At 42.6% G+C, this 17,600-nt stretch overlaps 1 protein-coding gene across 1 annotated transcript in view; it reads left to right on the top strand.

The window, feature by feature from the left end:
• The first annotated feature begins 1,148 nt into the window (after positions 1-1,148).
• Positions 1,149-17,600, top strand: part of Lama4 (laminin, alpha 4) — a 144,674-nt gene continuing 128,222 nt past the window's right edge. Inside the window, exon 1 of the mRNA NM_010681.4 lies at positions 1,149-1,783. Coding sequence (NP_034811.2) covers positions 1,589-1,783 — 195 coding nt within the window. The 5' untranslated portion in view covers positions 1,149-1,588. The remainder of the gene's footprint in view (positions 1,784-17,600) is intronic.

Genomic DNA, 17,600 nt, shown 5'->3' on the forward strand with positions numbered 1-17,600 from the left:
TGTTACAAACTTGAATCAGAGCTTCAGGCCAAGAAGGCTCATATTTAAGCTTCAATTCAGCTTTCTATCAGCTGGGTGGCCCTGGGGAATCGCTCATTCTTCTTCCACAGCAAGGAAATAAAAGCCCTACTATGCGAGAATGCTGTGGTGTTTACAAATGTGTGGAAAGTGGCTGGCACATGGTAGAGAATAAACAGTTGCTTATGTGTATAGCTTTAGAGCCAACAGCCCATTCGGTGAAATGGGGCTCATGATAATGTTCACAGAGTTGCCTTACTGTGTAATTATAATTCCCAATACCTTAAAACTGGCCTGAGTGTCATTATATGGCTATCTTGCTCATCTGATCATTTTTAAGCACTTTGGGGCCTTCCCTCCAGAGATACCTAAAGCTCTGACCTGAAGCCCATGGAAATAAAGGCACCTATCACTGGCAGTGGATACTAGTCAGCTCAAGGGCAGCCCAGCGTAACTGCAGCCTGAGTTCTATGGAAGCCTTGGAAAGGTTGCATGATTCAGACAAATGTTGTAGGCATGAGATTGCAGGCCAAGAGGAAGAGGTCGGGCTACTATGAGCTGTGGGTCGCATATTCGACAGGCTCATACACTGCATGCCTTGTTCTGGGTCCTTCACAAAGCACCTCTTTAGGGAAAACAAGATGTTCTTTGTAAATAAAAGTTCATGCATTTCAATAATGAAGTCATTTTCTAGTACTGTAGTGAAAGATATTCTCTCCAGCCCTCTGGGTGAGGACTCCACAGAGGAAGAGGAGTGGCCAGTGAAGAGCCACAGGCTATCCCTAGAAAAGGAGAGGAGAACGCATCCAGAAATGGACACCATGCCTCTGGCTCCTGAGGTCATCTACCTCAGGTTCCCTCCCGCCCCTGGAATCCTTTTTCCACCCACTTTCCTGTACACTAGTGGGGGCCACATACAAATCTATATAAATATAGATCAGACATCCGGCGCCTTGGCTGCGTAAATAAGGGATGTGGGGAAGCAATCAGGAACGCTGAATATTCATTTCGAGTCCTTGGAGAGACTCCAAACTGCGAGGGGGAGGGGGAGGGGGAGGCGGCGTCTAGGAAAGGCCTGACCTCGGGGTCTGAAAGCCAACTTGAAGTGGGAGGGCCTGGAAGGGGAAGGTGGAAAGGGAGTGGTGAGAATGAGTGTGGGAAGGAAGCCAGAGCCGCGCCGACCTCAGTCCCAGCCGCCAGGGAGAGGAGGTGGCCAGGAGCGCTCGCCTCGCTCATGCCAGTCTGCTCCCCTGCCTTTTGATGTTCACAGGGCGCTAGCTCCATCCATCTGTAAGTCCCAGAACCCAAGTCTCAGGAGCGGCGGGAGACCGGAGACAAAGTGAGAGAGGTGGATGGAAGCGAAAGACAAGCAGGAGAGAGAGAAGAGACCACGCTGACTCTCACTCCCTCTTCTTTAATACAACAAAGTTGCAACTTGGGCTCCTGGATCTAAATACCGCAGGTCCAGAGAAGACAAAACACCAGGCATCACTGCATCTCTTAGGGGGTACCCACCAAGACCTCCAGGTCCTTCACTCCAGGAAGGGCCCTGTTGAATATCTGCAGAGAGATGGGTTGGAGCACAGCTTGGTGCTCAGTCCTGGCCCTGTGGCTCCTCTGGTGTGCTGTCTGCTCCAACGCAGCGTCAGGGGACGGCAATGCGTTTCCTTTTGACATCGAGGGGAGCGCAGTGGTCGGCAGGCAAGACCCATCGGAGACTAGCGACTCAGGCGTGACACTGGGACGCCTGCCGCCTGCTGCTGAGGTACAGTACCCCCTGCCTTTGCCAACCCGCTCCACACCTGTGTCTACCGTGTCTATGGGCTGGGCCACAATCCTCTTTCTCTCTCCCCATCTGTTTGATAACCTAGGCTTTCATCTGGGCTAGGTCTCCTCAGTTGAAATAAAGGGCTCTGTTTTGAAAGTTTGACTTGGACGTCAGTTGAAAGTTGAGGCTTCCAGTGAGAGTACCCTTCATGTCTGCGTGGGTCTGTTAGACTACATGAGAAATGTATGCAGTATGCAGTGGTGGTCTTTTGGTGTGTTCCAATAGCCATTTTGTCAAACCTTGGCACTTACTGTAAGTGCCCCCTCTCTGTCTCCCTGCTCCTCTTTGCTGTTTGAACAATGAGAGCAATATCACTAAAAAGACCTATCCTGTCTCAAACTAAACAAAAGGTCTTCTGCAAGGCTGGGGTGCTGGGGGTGGGGGTTGTCTGTGAAGGAAGCTGTTAGAAAATTTCAGGGCAGATACCTTAAACAAAAGCAGACCATTCTAATCCAGAAGCAAGATTAAGTCAAGCTCCACTCCCAAAGTAAAGCTGATCAGGATATACTACTGGTCTAAGGTTTATTCAGTGAGCTACTGTTTTTATATATCAAGAGACTTTTCAGTTGAGAAATGGCTGAACTGTAGACATTGGAGGAGAAGGATGGGTCCACAGTAAGTGATTTAAGAGCCTCTGCGCCTGGATTACAGTAGCATGTCCAGGCTGTGGGGGATGCGAAGGAGGAGGAAAATGAAGTCACCTAAGTTCATGGGAAAGGAAAGATCAACTGACCTAACACCACACATGTACAACACACACACCACATACCATACAACACACATACACACAGCAAACATATAACACACACAAATATACATACCACACACACACACACCACACTCACACAACATACACACATACACACCACTCCACATACCACACAGCACACACATGCACACCACATACCATACAACACACATACACACAGCAAACATATAACACACAAATATACATACACACCACACACGCATACCACACTCACACCACACACATATACACCACTCCATATACTACACAGCACACACATACACACACCACACACTCATAACATATACACACAGCATATACACACACAGCACACACACATGCCCACACTAATATATCCATGTCTATAGCAATCATACAGCTAAAGTAGTGATGCAAGTTGCTAAAAGTCACTGAAGTCTCAACTGTTGCTCCTAATTCTACCTTCTGGTAATATAACTACAGCTGTTATTGTTGATTAAAAATAAAATGCAAGATGATCCTTAAGTAAAAGTCCTAGTGGTGCTTCCTCAAAAGGGAGGCAGGTGGGTAGAACCAGAGTGTACCAGTCTCTCGTTTCAGTGCATAGGGTCTACCTAAGGCTCTTTTTTGAAAGGGGCTTCTGATCACACCCAGTCACTGGGGACAGGTCAGAGCAGCCAAACTCCATCCATCAATGGAGAGGAATTGCCTCTCTGCATGCTTGGAACACACCCAGGCAACATTATCTCCACACCTGTTGCTTCCAGCAGGGAAAGTCCCTGAATGAAATGCTTGCCATAAGGACAGAATTGATATTGAGTATAATTCAATTAAACTTGAATTGCAGATAAACAATAAATAATTTTTTATCGTGTCCCAACTGTATGCTAGATTTTTTTCAATATTCATCTTAATTCAACTTATCTAGGCATCCTGTGTTTGAATATGTTAAATCTAAAGAGATGATCATATCATGCATAGTGATTTTTTTTCTGTATTTGCAACTCATAATAATTATTTGAATGTTAGAGGACCTTAAAGTTAATATTGAGACTATGAGCAATTTCTCATACAAGCATATGTCCAGGGCAACGTTAGCAAAGCATTTTAGAGGGCAGACTTGCTAAACATGCTTAAAGCGCAAGCATCTTGACTTTACCCAACTTGCTGATGAAAGAAACAAAACTAAACGCTCAAGGCTTAGGGAAATTATTGACAGCTATTTTAAACTTTATGTTGTTGCCGTGGCAAACGTATTACAGTGTCTGACATAGGTAGAAGTGATTGAACATGCTGAGTTATTACCATAAATGGGTTACATTATTTTTTTTAATCCATATTTGGTGCTATTTCTCAGAGACTTTTATGCTTCTATCTTACTTAATGTTTGTTAATATTGGATCTATGTTTGTCTGTATTCTTCCAGTCAGAAAGACTGTCCCATAGTAGGTTAACTGTGCAGTACCGTCATCGTTTACCATGTGTACTAGTTGAGGAATTTAGGGAAGAGAGAGAAGATACCGGTCATCCCAGGGAGGATCCCAGTAGCCAGGGTGGAACGCCACATTTACGCTTCCCAAGGGTGGTTTCACATAACGCCCAGCTTGCCTGTGGTCCCAGGATGATCCCAGTGCCCTGCCAGCAGGTTTCCCATGCTCTTTATAGCCAGTAAGCAGATCTTAAATCAAATAGATTCCAGAGACTTAATAACATGGCACAACTACTTTACTGGGTTGGGTCAGGAAACCGTATTTACATAAACCAGAATACGGTCACATTATTCATAGGAGGGGTTCAAAATGTGGGTGGGAGGGTACGCTAAAAATATTTCCACTTTATTTGAGTTGGATTTATATGAATGGTCACTCTTCAACCAACTCTCCAAAAGAAGGAAGAAAAAAAAAAAAAAGGCAAGCACGGGTCAGTGGGAGGAGCTTGGCAGAAATCCCCTAATGCTTTTCCCCCAGTTCCCCTGTCACTGGATGCTTGTCCTAAGGAGGCAGGGTCTCTGACCCACAGTAGTGCTCAGTGTGAGCTGGGAGCAAATGTGAATGAAAATTTAACACAATGAAAGGACAGACAAGGCTGGCAGGCCAGGAAGGAAGGGCCCACCTTTGGAAAGACTTTCCCATAGGATGGAAAGAATGTGAAAGAGACACGCCCAAAGAGAACTCTACATCTTACTTGAAGATTTTCCTACCTCCTGCTTCTTGACAAGCAATTTACTGAGTCCACTCCTGCTGAGCACATGGTGACAGCAGCGATTTTTAGTAGGCAAGGGCAGGCAAGAGGGAGACTAGGAGTTTCAGAAGGAACCTTCAGTATCCTGACAAGACTTTAAAGAAAGAGAGGCTACTCACTTTGTCAAGTATACTGTAGCAAGTAATAACTAAGTTTAAGGTGTGTGTGTGTGTGTGTGTGTGTGTGTGTGTGTGTGTGTGTGTGTGTGCAAACGTGTGTATGTGTTATGAGAGTGTGTGTGAGTGTGTGTATGTGTGAGTATGTGTATGTTTTGGGTAATATGTTGGCTCAGAACTTTCTCTGCTTCACTATAGGACTGATGCAATTTCTAAAAATAATGAAACACAGGCAGGGCAATCTTCATGTATGGATTTTGTTGAAATGATCAGAATCCAGCTAAAGTTTTCGTGACTAACACAGAAGTACAGGGAACCAGAGGGAAAGAAGGAATGGAGAGAGAGTGACACCAGGGAATCAGTATCAGAGTATCCTTGGGGAAAGAGATTTTTGTTTACTGAGACATTGGGCAGGAGTCCACCAAGGTTGAGAACACTGGGCTAGTGGTGGAAGCTAGATGGAGGCCAGTGAAAGGCATTGAGAAATGTGGGGCAAAGGAGGAGTGCTGGGAGAGCCAAGCAGGAGTGGGTAGAGCTGGGCTTAATCCTTATTACTGGTTTTGATAAATGAGAATAAGAGAAATCGATCATAAAGGTGAGGAACTTCCCTGAGAGGAGAACAAAAGACTTCATGGCCTAACCTGAGTGGGGTTTACTGTTAATATTACCAGGCTAACTTCCCTCCAAAACTGTCATTGCTTCATAAGCCCATGGCCATCCCACTCTGGACGAACTGACTTGCTTAAAGAAGCACTATAGAAGGCTAACTCTGAGGGACTTTCCCTCTATTCTTCTCAGCGTTGACGTGTGGTCCCATGCCCGAACACTTTGTTAGGCTCCCTGCCATTGAAGGGTTGCAGAATGTTTACGGAAAGTCTCTATCTCTTTCACTATCTGCTTTCCTTTCCTTATCTCAGCCCTTGCCTTGAAAAAGACTATGCAGACTATAAGTCTTCCAGCCACTAGCCTGGGCAGCCATCCTGGTCTGCAGTGCCAGCGCTAGGTTAGGCCTTTGGAACCTACATTTTCATTCACACAACAAGCACATTAGAGACTTACCTTGTACAGAAAAAATGTACAGGTACCAAGAGGGATTAAAAGAAAATAAAGAATAGAGTTTTACCCTCACATTCAAATAGTAAACAATCTGACAGAAAATAATACACCAAGCACTGTCCAAAGCAGAACAGACTGATGCTCTGTAAGAGTGGCTATGAGTTAAGTACCACGGAGAAAATGAGGTAGAGCAGCAAGACATGATATTCTACTTGCCAACAGCAAAGATTTTATACAGCTTACTTTAGAAAGACAGGGATGTTGTAGTAGTGGCATAATTAACACTACCTAAGACACTTCCTGACACCTCCATGATAAGTTAGTAGAACTATACAATTATCATCTCAATTCACAAACTTGGAAATAGGTAGAAAGGCAGCTATACCGGAGGTGTTTACCTGTAAAAGCAACTTGACTGTGCAGGAATATCTAGAAAGTATATGGAACCATCCATAGGGACCATTTTATTAAAATTTTGGGAGCCTTTCCGTTTTAAGTGAAGAAGTATAAGATGTCATGCAAAGCACCATTCAGTGCTACTGGAAGAGTCTATAAGCTGCATAAACTGTTAAGACAACTGAAGACTTGGGTAACACCCCTTCCTTGCATTGCTGAGTAAATTTTTTCTTCCTTATCTTTTATTCTGGGGGTTGAGGTGGCATGTATGTGCTTTCGTGATTGAATGGTGGTCAGAAGACAACATGTAGGAGTCTTCAAAGTTCATTTACACTGTGGGTGTGTCAGAATTGCTGCTATTAAGATTCCCATTCATATATAATATATAATTATATATAATATTATATATAATGTACATGGATGTATATGTACAGAACATTTATTTGTTCAAACACCCATACAAACAGATGTGGTTTCTTCCTTTTGGGTATTGGAACAATATTGTTATAAACAATGATATATAGGTATCTGGCTTTAAGTCCCTGTTTTCAGTTCTTTTGAGTACATATCCAGAAGTGGAATTGCTGGATCCTGTGGCCCAAAGGAATTCTTAAAACTCAGATTATTGCAGAAGCCATGCAAAAAAATTATGTAAGGGGAGCCAGGTAAGGAGGAAGAGTAACTTGGGGATGACCAGCCATAAATGACAGGAGACTGTGCTCCAGAGTGGAGCTCTGCCTTGCTAGCTCTTCTGGAACTTGTTTCTCTGTTTTTTGAAAGAAGACAGGCAAAGTGTGGTGGTGCTTACTTTTAATCCCAGTACCTAGAAGGCAGAGGCAGGCAAATCTCAGAGTTTGAGGCAACCTCGTCTACAGAGTGGGTTTTAGGACAGCCAGGACTACACAGAGAATCCCTGTCTCAAAAAAATAAAATAAATTAAATAAATAAATAAATAAATAAGACAGAATCTGGATTCTTAACTGAAATTGATGACTCAATATTAAATATTGGGGTTGGGGATTTAGCTCAGTGGTAAAGTGCTTGCCTAGCAAGCCCAAGGCCCTGGGTTCGGTCCTCAGCTCTGGAAAAAAGAAAAAAAAAAAAAAAAAAAAAAAAAACAGGGGTTGGGGATTTAGCTCAGTGGTAAAGTGCTTGCCTAGCAAGCCCAAGGCCCTGGGTTCGGTCCTCAGCTCCGGAAAAAAGAAAAAAAAATATTAAATATTAAAATTTCTCCTAAGTAAGTATATCCAAAGGACAGGTTTAGTCTAAGGGAAATTTACTTGCTATCCCTACCATATTTAAAATTCACCTTTCATCAGAGTCAGACTATGGGCATGTGACCAGACAGATGTGTGAATCAATGCTCAAACTTTCAGCAGGGTGACTTTGAACAGATTAGCTCATTTTAGGGACTGCATTTTTTTATTATAAAATTAAAAAAACATTTTGACTCACAAGACTGATGTGATATTGCATGTAGATGTGTATGTCTGTCTGCAGGCTTTATTAGACAGTGTGCCTCAGCCTCCCCTCAGCCTCCCCTCCCCTCAGCCTCCCCTCCCCTCAGCCTCCCCTCTCCTCAACCTCCCCTCCCCTCAACCTCCTCATCCCTCAGCCTTCTATCCCTCAGACTCCCCTCCCCTCACACTCCCCATCCCTCAGTCTCCCCTTCCTTCAGGCTTCCCTCCCTTCAGCCTCCCCTCCTCTCAGCCTCTCCTCCCCTCAACCTCCCCTCCCCTCTCAGCTCCTTTCTTCCCTGTGACTTCAGTGAAGCACAGGCACAAGTTGCTTAGTGTCTTGACAAACTTTGTCACCTAAATCTTTAATAATTTTGTAAATTTCGTTTTGTCTGCATAGTTCCTAGTTGTGCAACCCAAGAGTAGAGCGACCAGAGTGTCTCTTATAATCATCCCCTAATAGTTTTCACGTGGTTTTTTTTACAGGAAATACAGTATCTGAGTAGCTGAGAAAAATGATGCGTCTTTCTGAATCTCTAGAAAGGCCAAACAGCAGCAACAACAAAGCCAAGCAAAAAAGTATGAGATTGAGGGACGGAAATTAAGTCGTGGGAAAAAGGAAAGGACAAATCCACAGATGTTCAAATCTGACTTGTTGTTTGTGATGTGCATGAGGCCAGGGAAAGGCTGCTTGCTTATAACAATCATAAAAATATGATGGCGGCCAGATATAATTTTGAGACATTTGAGTTAGAAAACACAAATCCAATTTTTGGCACATGCTTTGAGTGCCAAAATTAGTATTTCTAAATAATTATTAATTTTCTAGCATAGGAGACCTGTGAGTTCATTAAGAGAGAGTGACCACAGACGGATATTTAAATACTCTCCTGGGTTTCACCAGAGCAGCCTGCTACTTTCAACTGTGTTTTCTCTTTTGCTCCTGGTGTGGTAAAGTTAAATTCTGGGAAACGGCTTACTAAAGGGAAGTTTAACCACAGATGTTTGTAATTCCAACTTGAGTTTCCCATCAAAGTCCTAATGAAATTCAGCTGCAGGCAGCCTGCCTCTGAGGATCTCTGCCTTTTTGTCATGAGAAACGTTGGGGGGGGCAACATTCCCGGAGACCAAATGGTAGTGGGAAATTTTCCATATTCAAACCCAAATACTCTGCATAAAGAAAACCCATCAGAAGCTGCTTCCTTTTTAATAACAAGAGAAAAGTGGGTGGATATGCTTAAAAATAATCATAATATGCAAAGGGCCCTCTTCTCACTTCCAAGGTTGTTTAAAGCTTGTATTTCATGAAAGTTAGAGATCTCATGTGTGTGTGTGTGTGTGTGTGTGTGTGTGTGTGTGTGTGTGTGTGTGTGTGTGTGAAAGAAGAGGAGTAGCTAGTGTGATAAATCCCCAAAAACTGCTAGGTGTGAGCAACCTAGAACAGGCATTAGTACAAATTTCCTGTAGCCTACAATGGAAACCTGTGCTGTAGCCTACAGCTAGAAGATCTCCTTGGTACAGACTTTGTGTGATTTATATTTATGGTGAAATTATGGAGTAATATCATTGCCTTGAAGAATACTGGAGACTCTGGGCATCTAAAATGTGTTCCGCAAAGCTTGCCTTGAGGATATGTCAGACACATGGAGCAGTGTGGTCTGTACTGAGTACACCACAGTGCAGAGAACAGGACTAAAGTATTCTCTAAACACCAATGTTAGCCTGAATATCATAGGAGCTAGAAGCAAGAGACACAGTGAGCAATCCTCACAACCTTAGTTACCAGAACTGGAGAACTGCCTAGAATCTTCAAATAAAAATATCAAAATGGCTGCATGGTGCTCAAAAGAGAGAAAAAAATTTTTTTCTTAGTATGTGATACCACAGCACAAATCCCACATCTCTGTCTTGTTGTTGTTGTTGTTGTTGCTGCTGGTTTTTTATCTGGTTTCTTTTTTTATTTTATTTTATAAAAAAACCTACTTACTTACTGAAGTGTATGTGTATGTGAGAGCTTGTGTGTTCCACGTGCCTGCAGGAAGGATCCTATGGAGCAGAAGAGAGCATTGGATCTTCTGGAACTGGAGTCACAGACAGTTGTGAGCTGTCATGTGGGTGCTAGGAATCGAACCTGGGTCCTCTAGAAAGGCAGCTACTGTTCTTAACCCCTGAGCCATCTCTCAAGTCCCCTACCCCACCCCTACTCTCTATTGTCCCCACCCTCGCACATGTACGTGCACATATACACACATACATCACACATCTCAATCTTAAAATGTGGCAAGCCTATTCTGTAGCAAGTTACTCTATGATTCTTTTTAAGCTTCATGATGTGTGTGCTGACCCTTGAGAAGAGTGACATACTTTGGCCACCAAGTACACCCTAATGCCACCTCTCTTCCTGCTGATCTGCCACAAATCTTAGTAGCCACAGGTTGTTTTCTGTCAATCCCCAGGCTACACATGAGATGCTATATGCCTGACATTTGAAGACTGATGGAGTCTCATTGCTTGAATGTGAATGTTTCGCTGTAGTGCATACATAATTTCTTTAGTCTATTGTCTTCCCTGGGTCTTGTTGTCCACCACAATCAATGCTAACAGACACACCAATTTTCACTCATAACGAGACAAACTCTGGAGCCTTTATTGTAGCACAGAAGTCAGCATAAAAGAGACCTGCTTAAGGTTGAAACCTGTCTGATACCCAGAGGGAAGTTATCCTTGAATTCAAAACCTACAGTGCCCTGAACTGTAAAGCCAAAGACAGCAACAAATGCTTGATACTAGAAAGGAATTTTAGAGACCCATTCCTCTCACAGAAGAGTTAAGCTGGGCAGAGGGAATCGGGGACACTCACTTGAGACAGCTCAAGGAACTGTGTCTTCTGGCCCTGCCTTGGATTCGCCCCAGTTGCTTGGGTGGACTTAGTCACCTTCAGCATTAAAACAAGAGTTCATGGCCATACTCTGACATTATATGGAGGAATTTATTTACTTCGCTATACTATTATTCACTTTTGTCTTTATTGCTTCTTTTTGCCCTTGCCCTGAATCCCCCCTCAGAGAGGCTTGGGGTGCTAGGTAAAGTTGAACTACCAGTGTAGACTAAGATGGTTCTTCACTCCATCACTAATAAACACATCACTCTTGAAAGATTAAGGAACATGAACAAGTCGCTTTATCTCCTGTGACCCCAGTTTCTTTATTCAGAAAAAGGACGGAGGAAGAAGATGACATAATTGTAGTTGATGATGTTCCTTCTAATGGCATATCTTAACAGATGTACACCACTCTATCAGGCGTAATGAACAAAATCATAACTGTTATCCCTTAAAACCCCAAGATCTTAAAAATCCAGAGAGTATGGAAAACAAAGGGCCTTAGCCTGGAAGAAAGAACAAGAAACATTTTAATGGAGTACTTTTCCCAGCTTCACATCACCTTTTGTGAGTGAGGCTGGGGGGTAGTTACAAGTAAGGGCATGGGCCAAGCACAGACACGAGCCTTCCATAATGACATACGAAGGAAGTGTCTCAGATGCCCCATGAGCTGAAGATGCCCCCATGCATACAAGTCCATGTATGCCCTCCTGTGTTTGATAAATCCTATGCTAGGGTTTCTAGATGTCCCCACCTCCTCTACTCAGACCCCTTAGGATGAAATGAAATATGATGCCACAAAAAGAGAGCACACATCCATACCTAAGCGCCAGTCAAGTATCAAATAGCAGAGTATCCACAGAGGAGAACATGTTTCCCTCAGTGGAAACAGTAGGGTAAACAAGCAACAGCTTGATGCATTATAAATATCAAACAAAACCACCTCACTATATATACCATGCACGGAAGAGTTGTCCACTATGTCTTAATGCTACTAGAAAAAAAATTAAAGCTTGCTCTAGATTCAGCAGGTCACATTTGGAAACAAATATGTTCTAGGAACTTTCTGGAAGTCAGACTTATGTGAGGAAGTTTGTTTTGGTAAATGGCTGATGATTGCTGGCTGTAGGACTGCAGGGTCTAAAAGATTGATCCTTGAGCATGGTACAGAGGGGCAGTATCCATGCCACCTGAGCACAGGCTAGCAAAGCAGACCATCAGAACGAGAGTCCACCTTCTCATCCAGCCAATGTCCTCATTAATACATTGAAATAGGAAATACTAACCTCTAAAATATAGCCATATTTGAATATTTATAGACAGAGAGAGGTGGGGGCCTATAGATCTAGAAAGGGGAAACTTTAGTATATATTAAATTATATATATAATATTATATATTATTAATTATATATTAATATATAATATAATATAATATAATATGCATTATATTATATTATATTATATTATATATATAATTAGGAGGAAGAGAGCAGAGATATTAAAACCCAATCATAGCTGGGTGGATATCAATGATCAGATAGTAGAGCCTTGCTCAAAAAAACATAACTCTAAAGTAGAAAAACAGTGAAGAAGGCTGCTTTGAGGAGCCAGATGTTGCCACCTCCTGGAAACATAGCCTCACCTATGGGCACTTGGAACTGGCTTTAGATAAAGGTACAAAATGATGTTGGGGATTTTCTGCTCCCATCTTCATCTTTCCAGTTTCCATGACTACAGAAACGGGATAGCTAAAAAGTGTGTCCCTGAGGGAATGACGGGAAGAGGCAGCCAGAGAAGAACTTACTTGGGAAAGCTGCTGGAATATAGACTGACACCTTGATTCTTTGAGAAATAGTGCAGCTGTGACGCTTTTTCTTCATAGCAAGGACATCATCCCGACTCAGGACAAGTTTCTATGGAATAAAGAGTGTCCTGAGCTAGGAAGACAATGTCACAAGATGCATAAAAACTAATTACCTAAAGTGAAAACTGTCCAGGCAATTCCTCGCTGAGGTTTCTAGCACGTCCGAGAACTCCAAGGAAGCAAGCACCATTTGAGTTCCCGCATGTCTCCTGTATCAAACAGACATCCTCATTCTCCCTACAGGCTCCAGGTCTCCTTGACCTTGCTTCAGACCTGAGGCAGCATGTTATTATGTAAGGGACACTTGTGTCCCATCCTGTATGGGTCGCTCATTAGCTGAGTTCTATGGTCTTTGTAGCTTTAATTGCTGAAGACTTGATTAGTACTCTGGGTCCTGGTACTGTCCTGAGCACTTTGTTTGTCTCCTTGCTTTATTCCCCTTAACACCTCTGAGGAAGGCATTCATATTAAACCTAGCTAGGTCATAGCTAAGTGTTCTGCTTCCAAGCTCTTAATATTCTCATTATAATATCATCTAGTAGCTGTCTCCAAACTTTAAACTCAGCTAAGAAAGGTTCCCATTATCACTTGGAATGACAGTGATCATCAGTCTGTAACAAGCATTTAAATGAGTAGGATGGTCACACGTTTACCTTTGTAAAGTTAGACAGTTACAAAACAAACTGTCTTGATTGGTAATAATGGAACAGGATGTTCCTCTCTTGGAAATGAGAGGAATAATTGCTGAAGTAATTCCTGAATGTGAACAGACTCATGTCCCCAGCTTTGTTGAGCATTCAGAGCATTCCAGAGTGGACCCATCATTCAAAACTACGACAAGAGAATGAGGAAACAACCTGAGCTGTCTGATCGACACATCAGGCAGCTGGGAAACTGAGCTGAAGTCTTAGACACCACCTGCTTACTCACATTTCCGGAAAGGCAGTCACAACAAAAAGGATTCAAGTCATAACGAAAAACAACAACAAACCAACCTAGCTCCTTTCCTAGAAAGAGCCAAGTGCTGTAGAATACACATTGAGAGAAGGGTACAAGGAGCAACAGCCTAATGTAGAAAGTTACCCAAAGCGTGCCTGGTTAGGTCTGAACAGAGTCAGGTAGTCCCTCTGGGACTAGTACAGTGGCTGGGGCAGAAGTCATCAGGGACATCCGTCCATCCCATGTAACCTAGACAGGGACATCTTTGTGCTGGTGATCTTTAGACTTTTCAATTCCAGGGACCTTTACCCACTCTCTTTCCTCTCTAACCTCATGTTTTCTGTTATTTCACCCAATGTGTTCATCAGCTAAGATTGACATAACAAGATACCCCTGATGAGGTGGCTTAAACAACAGAAATATACTTTTTCCAGTGTTTTGGAGGCTGAAGCCAAAGAGCTGTCAGGGTTGTAGGGGTAGGCCCCTTTACTGGCTGGTAGAAGGCTACACTCACACATTTCCTGAAACCTTCCTTCTGTGCATCTCTGGTATCTTTAGAAGAACACACCAGTCACGTCACATGAAGGCCCTGCCCATGTGACCTCATTTAAGCTTTATTATCTTCCCATGGGCCTCAGCTTCTAATACAGTCAAACTGTGAATTAGAGCCTCTAAGTGGCTAAATTTTGAGAGGTTTGATTCAACCCACAGTATCAGCTAGACAAAATATTCAGCAATATTTAACGAGATAATCCATAACTGCAAAAGAGAGCTGGTGGTAAAATATGTCATTGTTTTATTTGAACTTTAGCCAAAAATAAAAATGTGCTACCATTTCATATTTGTTGTACATTCTTATAGATGCAGTGCAATTAACTTTAATTCTACTTGTTTTGAAATATAAAAAATAGTGTTTAAACCCTGAACTTAAACCTTGTATTCCTTAGGCACTGAGGAATACTTGCTTTCATCAGCTTTGATAGCTTCATTCTCTTATTCAACATAAAATACTTTATTTAGTTAAGAGCACGAGATCTGGATCCATGCCCTTATTATAAAGCCCACTAAATGTCATGTATCCTCCAAACATGACTAAAACACAATCAGAGACGTAGAGCAAGCGTACTAATAATGCAAACAATGAAACTGTTATGTTATAAAAGCTTGGAGAGTTTAGGAAGAATGTTTGCTTTGGGTGGGAAGGGACCAAGTCAATGTATGAGCCATGTGGCTTTCAATTTGGAACTGTAAGGTTTGTGGGGAAAGCGGCTCATGACCAGGTGAGTGGATAAGAGGAGGAGTCATAGTCTCAGTTGGTTAAACTAGACATCAGGGAGTCATTGAAGGTTTCATTATAGAACAAAGAGAAATGCAATGAAGGCTGTGTTCTGTAAACCTTAATCTGGGACAGGGATGGCTTGAGAAGAGTAGCAGACAGCCCAGAATCTCGGTAACATGTGCTGTTGCATTGATGACTATCTAGGAAAGAATAAAACATTCTACGTTTGCATAGCAGACATCATCTAGAAAGGAGAAATCAGAGACTAGAGTCACTGGCAAGGTTTTACCTGGACGGCTTGTCCCATGTTTGTAGAGCAAGGATGAGGGAGAAGGCAGCAGTACTGCTGATCTTTACAAAAATGTATTTAATCATGGGGGTGGATTGTATATGGGGACCTTTTAACATCAGTCCCACTAAATCAACAGCTGTAAGTTGAGTCATCACGGGAATACCCCTGGTTCTGTAGCGTTGTACAAGAATTCCTCAGAGCTTTGCTGTTTGTTTTAATGGGGCTTCTCTGTTCTCGTGTGTTTGAAAACTACTATACAGAGGCCTAGGAAGTTGACATTATAAACCACGACAGCTCCCAAAGTGTCACTGAAATCCATCTTCCTGGCAAATCCCAGCAGGACATACACCTGCCTCCAGTCAGTACTAGCGGTTGGCTTTGCAGAATTGCGGATGTTCTGAGCACCTCTGAGCTTAAGTGTTTAACAATTGGTGCCCTCAAGAGAGACATTTTTATGCTTCCTCTTCTTGTCTGATGATATTTTTGGCCCTTTCCTAGGAAATTCCTCTTTTGTCTCAGTCATTACCTGGGTGGGATCGCTGAGAAAAACAACAAAGGAATTTTGGGAAGAGGGTGGGTGGTGACTGGCAGATACGTAGTCATTATCTCTTGGTCTTCCTAGCAATACCCAGATGTTTTGTTAAGGTTTTCTTTTTCTAAGCTATTATTCTATCACAAGAGTCAGCATTTTATCTTAAAATATAAACACACTTTTAACGTAAAGCAGGTGGTTTGTTAACTCTACACAGCACTAAAAAGGTCTCAGTCTTGCTGCCTCTAAAAGAATATGACACTTCATGTGTTGTCCAAAAGTGGAGGAGGGGGAGGAGGAGGAAGAGGAGGAGGAGGAGGAGGAGGAGGAGGAGGAGGAGGAGGAGGAGGAGGAGAGCATCTAAAATTCTATGTTGTTTGTCACTTATTTTACACAGTGCCCCTAAGGTTTATTGAAGAGCCTTTTAAATGTTGCTTTATGACTTATATTCAGAAAACCTAGGAATAATGAATTGTCTAGCAAATTCCTGTGTCTCTTGCGGAGTTCAGCTTTTTGAAAGTTATTAACTTTGTTTTGTGGAACTCCTAACCATGGGAGTGGGGATGTCTGTGACTCTTCCTCCTGACCTTAGGACCCTTTTCCTCCTACGGGGTTGCCTCTCCCAGCCCTGATATGAGGGTTTGTGCCTAGTCTTGTTATAATTTGTTATTCAGTGTTCCATTGATAGCTTTGGGAGGCCTGCTCTTTTCTGAAGAAAAATGAAGGAGTGGATATGGGGAGAGGGGGTTGGGAGGAGTGGAAAGAGGGGAAACTGGTCAGGATGTATTATATGAGAGAAGAATATTTTTTAAATTATTGACATTGAAAAAATATTATTCACAACTTCCAAGCAAAGGAATTCCGAACAAATAACTCCATTGAGAAGTGTCAATACTTACAAAGCTTCATTGTTTATAATGTGTTTTCTAATATATTTCCAGCTTTAATCTTCATAACTGTCTTACAAGCCAGGCCACTTGTTGCTAATCTATTTTTGAAACGTGATGCTATCTACCAGGTAACCCTTCCGAAGTAGCAGGAAGTTTCACAGCATTCCAGACAGTGGGGAACCATTGTTCCTCTACTATCGTTGAAGAGGAAGATATTGGTGCCAGAGTTTGAGTCAGTTTTCCAAGGTCCCCCAGAGAGTCTTTGGAATGGGAACCACAGCCAAGTTCCTTGCTTTAGAGGTAGCCTGCTCCCATCCTATATCAAGGGTTTATTTGTTTGATATGCTAGGCATTAAGCCCAGAACCTTGTACTTGCTAGGCAAGTGTTCTACTGCTGAGTTTTATCTCAACCTCCTATTGTATCACTCAGCATGGAACAAACAAAGGCAGGGGGCAAGCATTGCCTGGAGATGACTGTGTTGGATCATCCAGTGAGTTGTATCATATTAAAACAAATTCATTACCTTCTTGCTAAGTCTTACATAGCTATTTATGGCATAGAACTGATTTAATTACTTAAACATTTGAAGTCTGGGAGCCTGAAGAGAAGCCTTTGTGGGTAATAGCACTTGCTACACAAGCGCAAGGACCTGGGTATGAATATCTAGTCCTCCCATTAAAAGCCAGGCATAGCTGCACGCATCACAGATGTAACCCTAACACTGTGAGGGATGAGGCAGGAGGATCACTGGGGCTCACTGGCTGCCAGGTAGTTCCAGGTTCAGCGAGAGACTCCATTTCAGGGACTAGGGTAAAGAGTGACAGAGTAAGACACATGATGTCCTCTCACCCATGCATATACATGCACACGTATGTGCACACTCACACATACACAGATCACACATGTACACATTAGATGCTCTCTCAGGTTTGAGTCTTTATATTTACTTTAATTTTGAATTTAATTTATATTGACACTAACCACTCACTCTCTTTCATTTTAGAGATTTTAGTCATGCCTTCATACAATTGTCAGCCCCCTAAAATTCACTCTCCACACTTATATTTACAAATTAAACGTTCA

This window comes from Mus musculus, chromosome 10 (assembly GCF_000001635.26).
Source record: "Mus musculus strain C57BL/6J chromosome 10, GRCm38.p6 C57BL/6J".
NCBI classification, from domain to species: domain Eukaryota; kingdom Metazoa; phylum Chordata; class Mammalia; order Rodentia; family Muridae; genus Mus; species Mus musculus.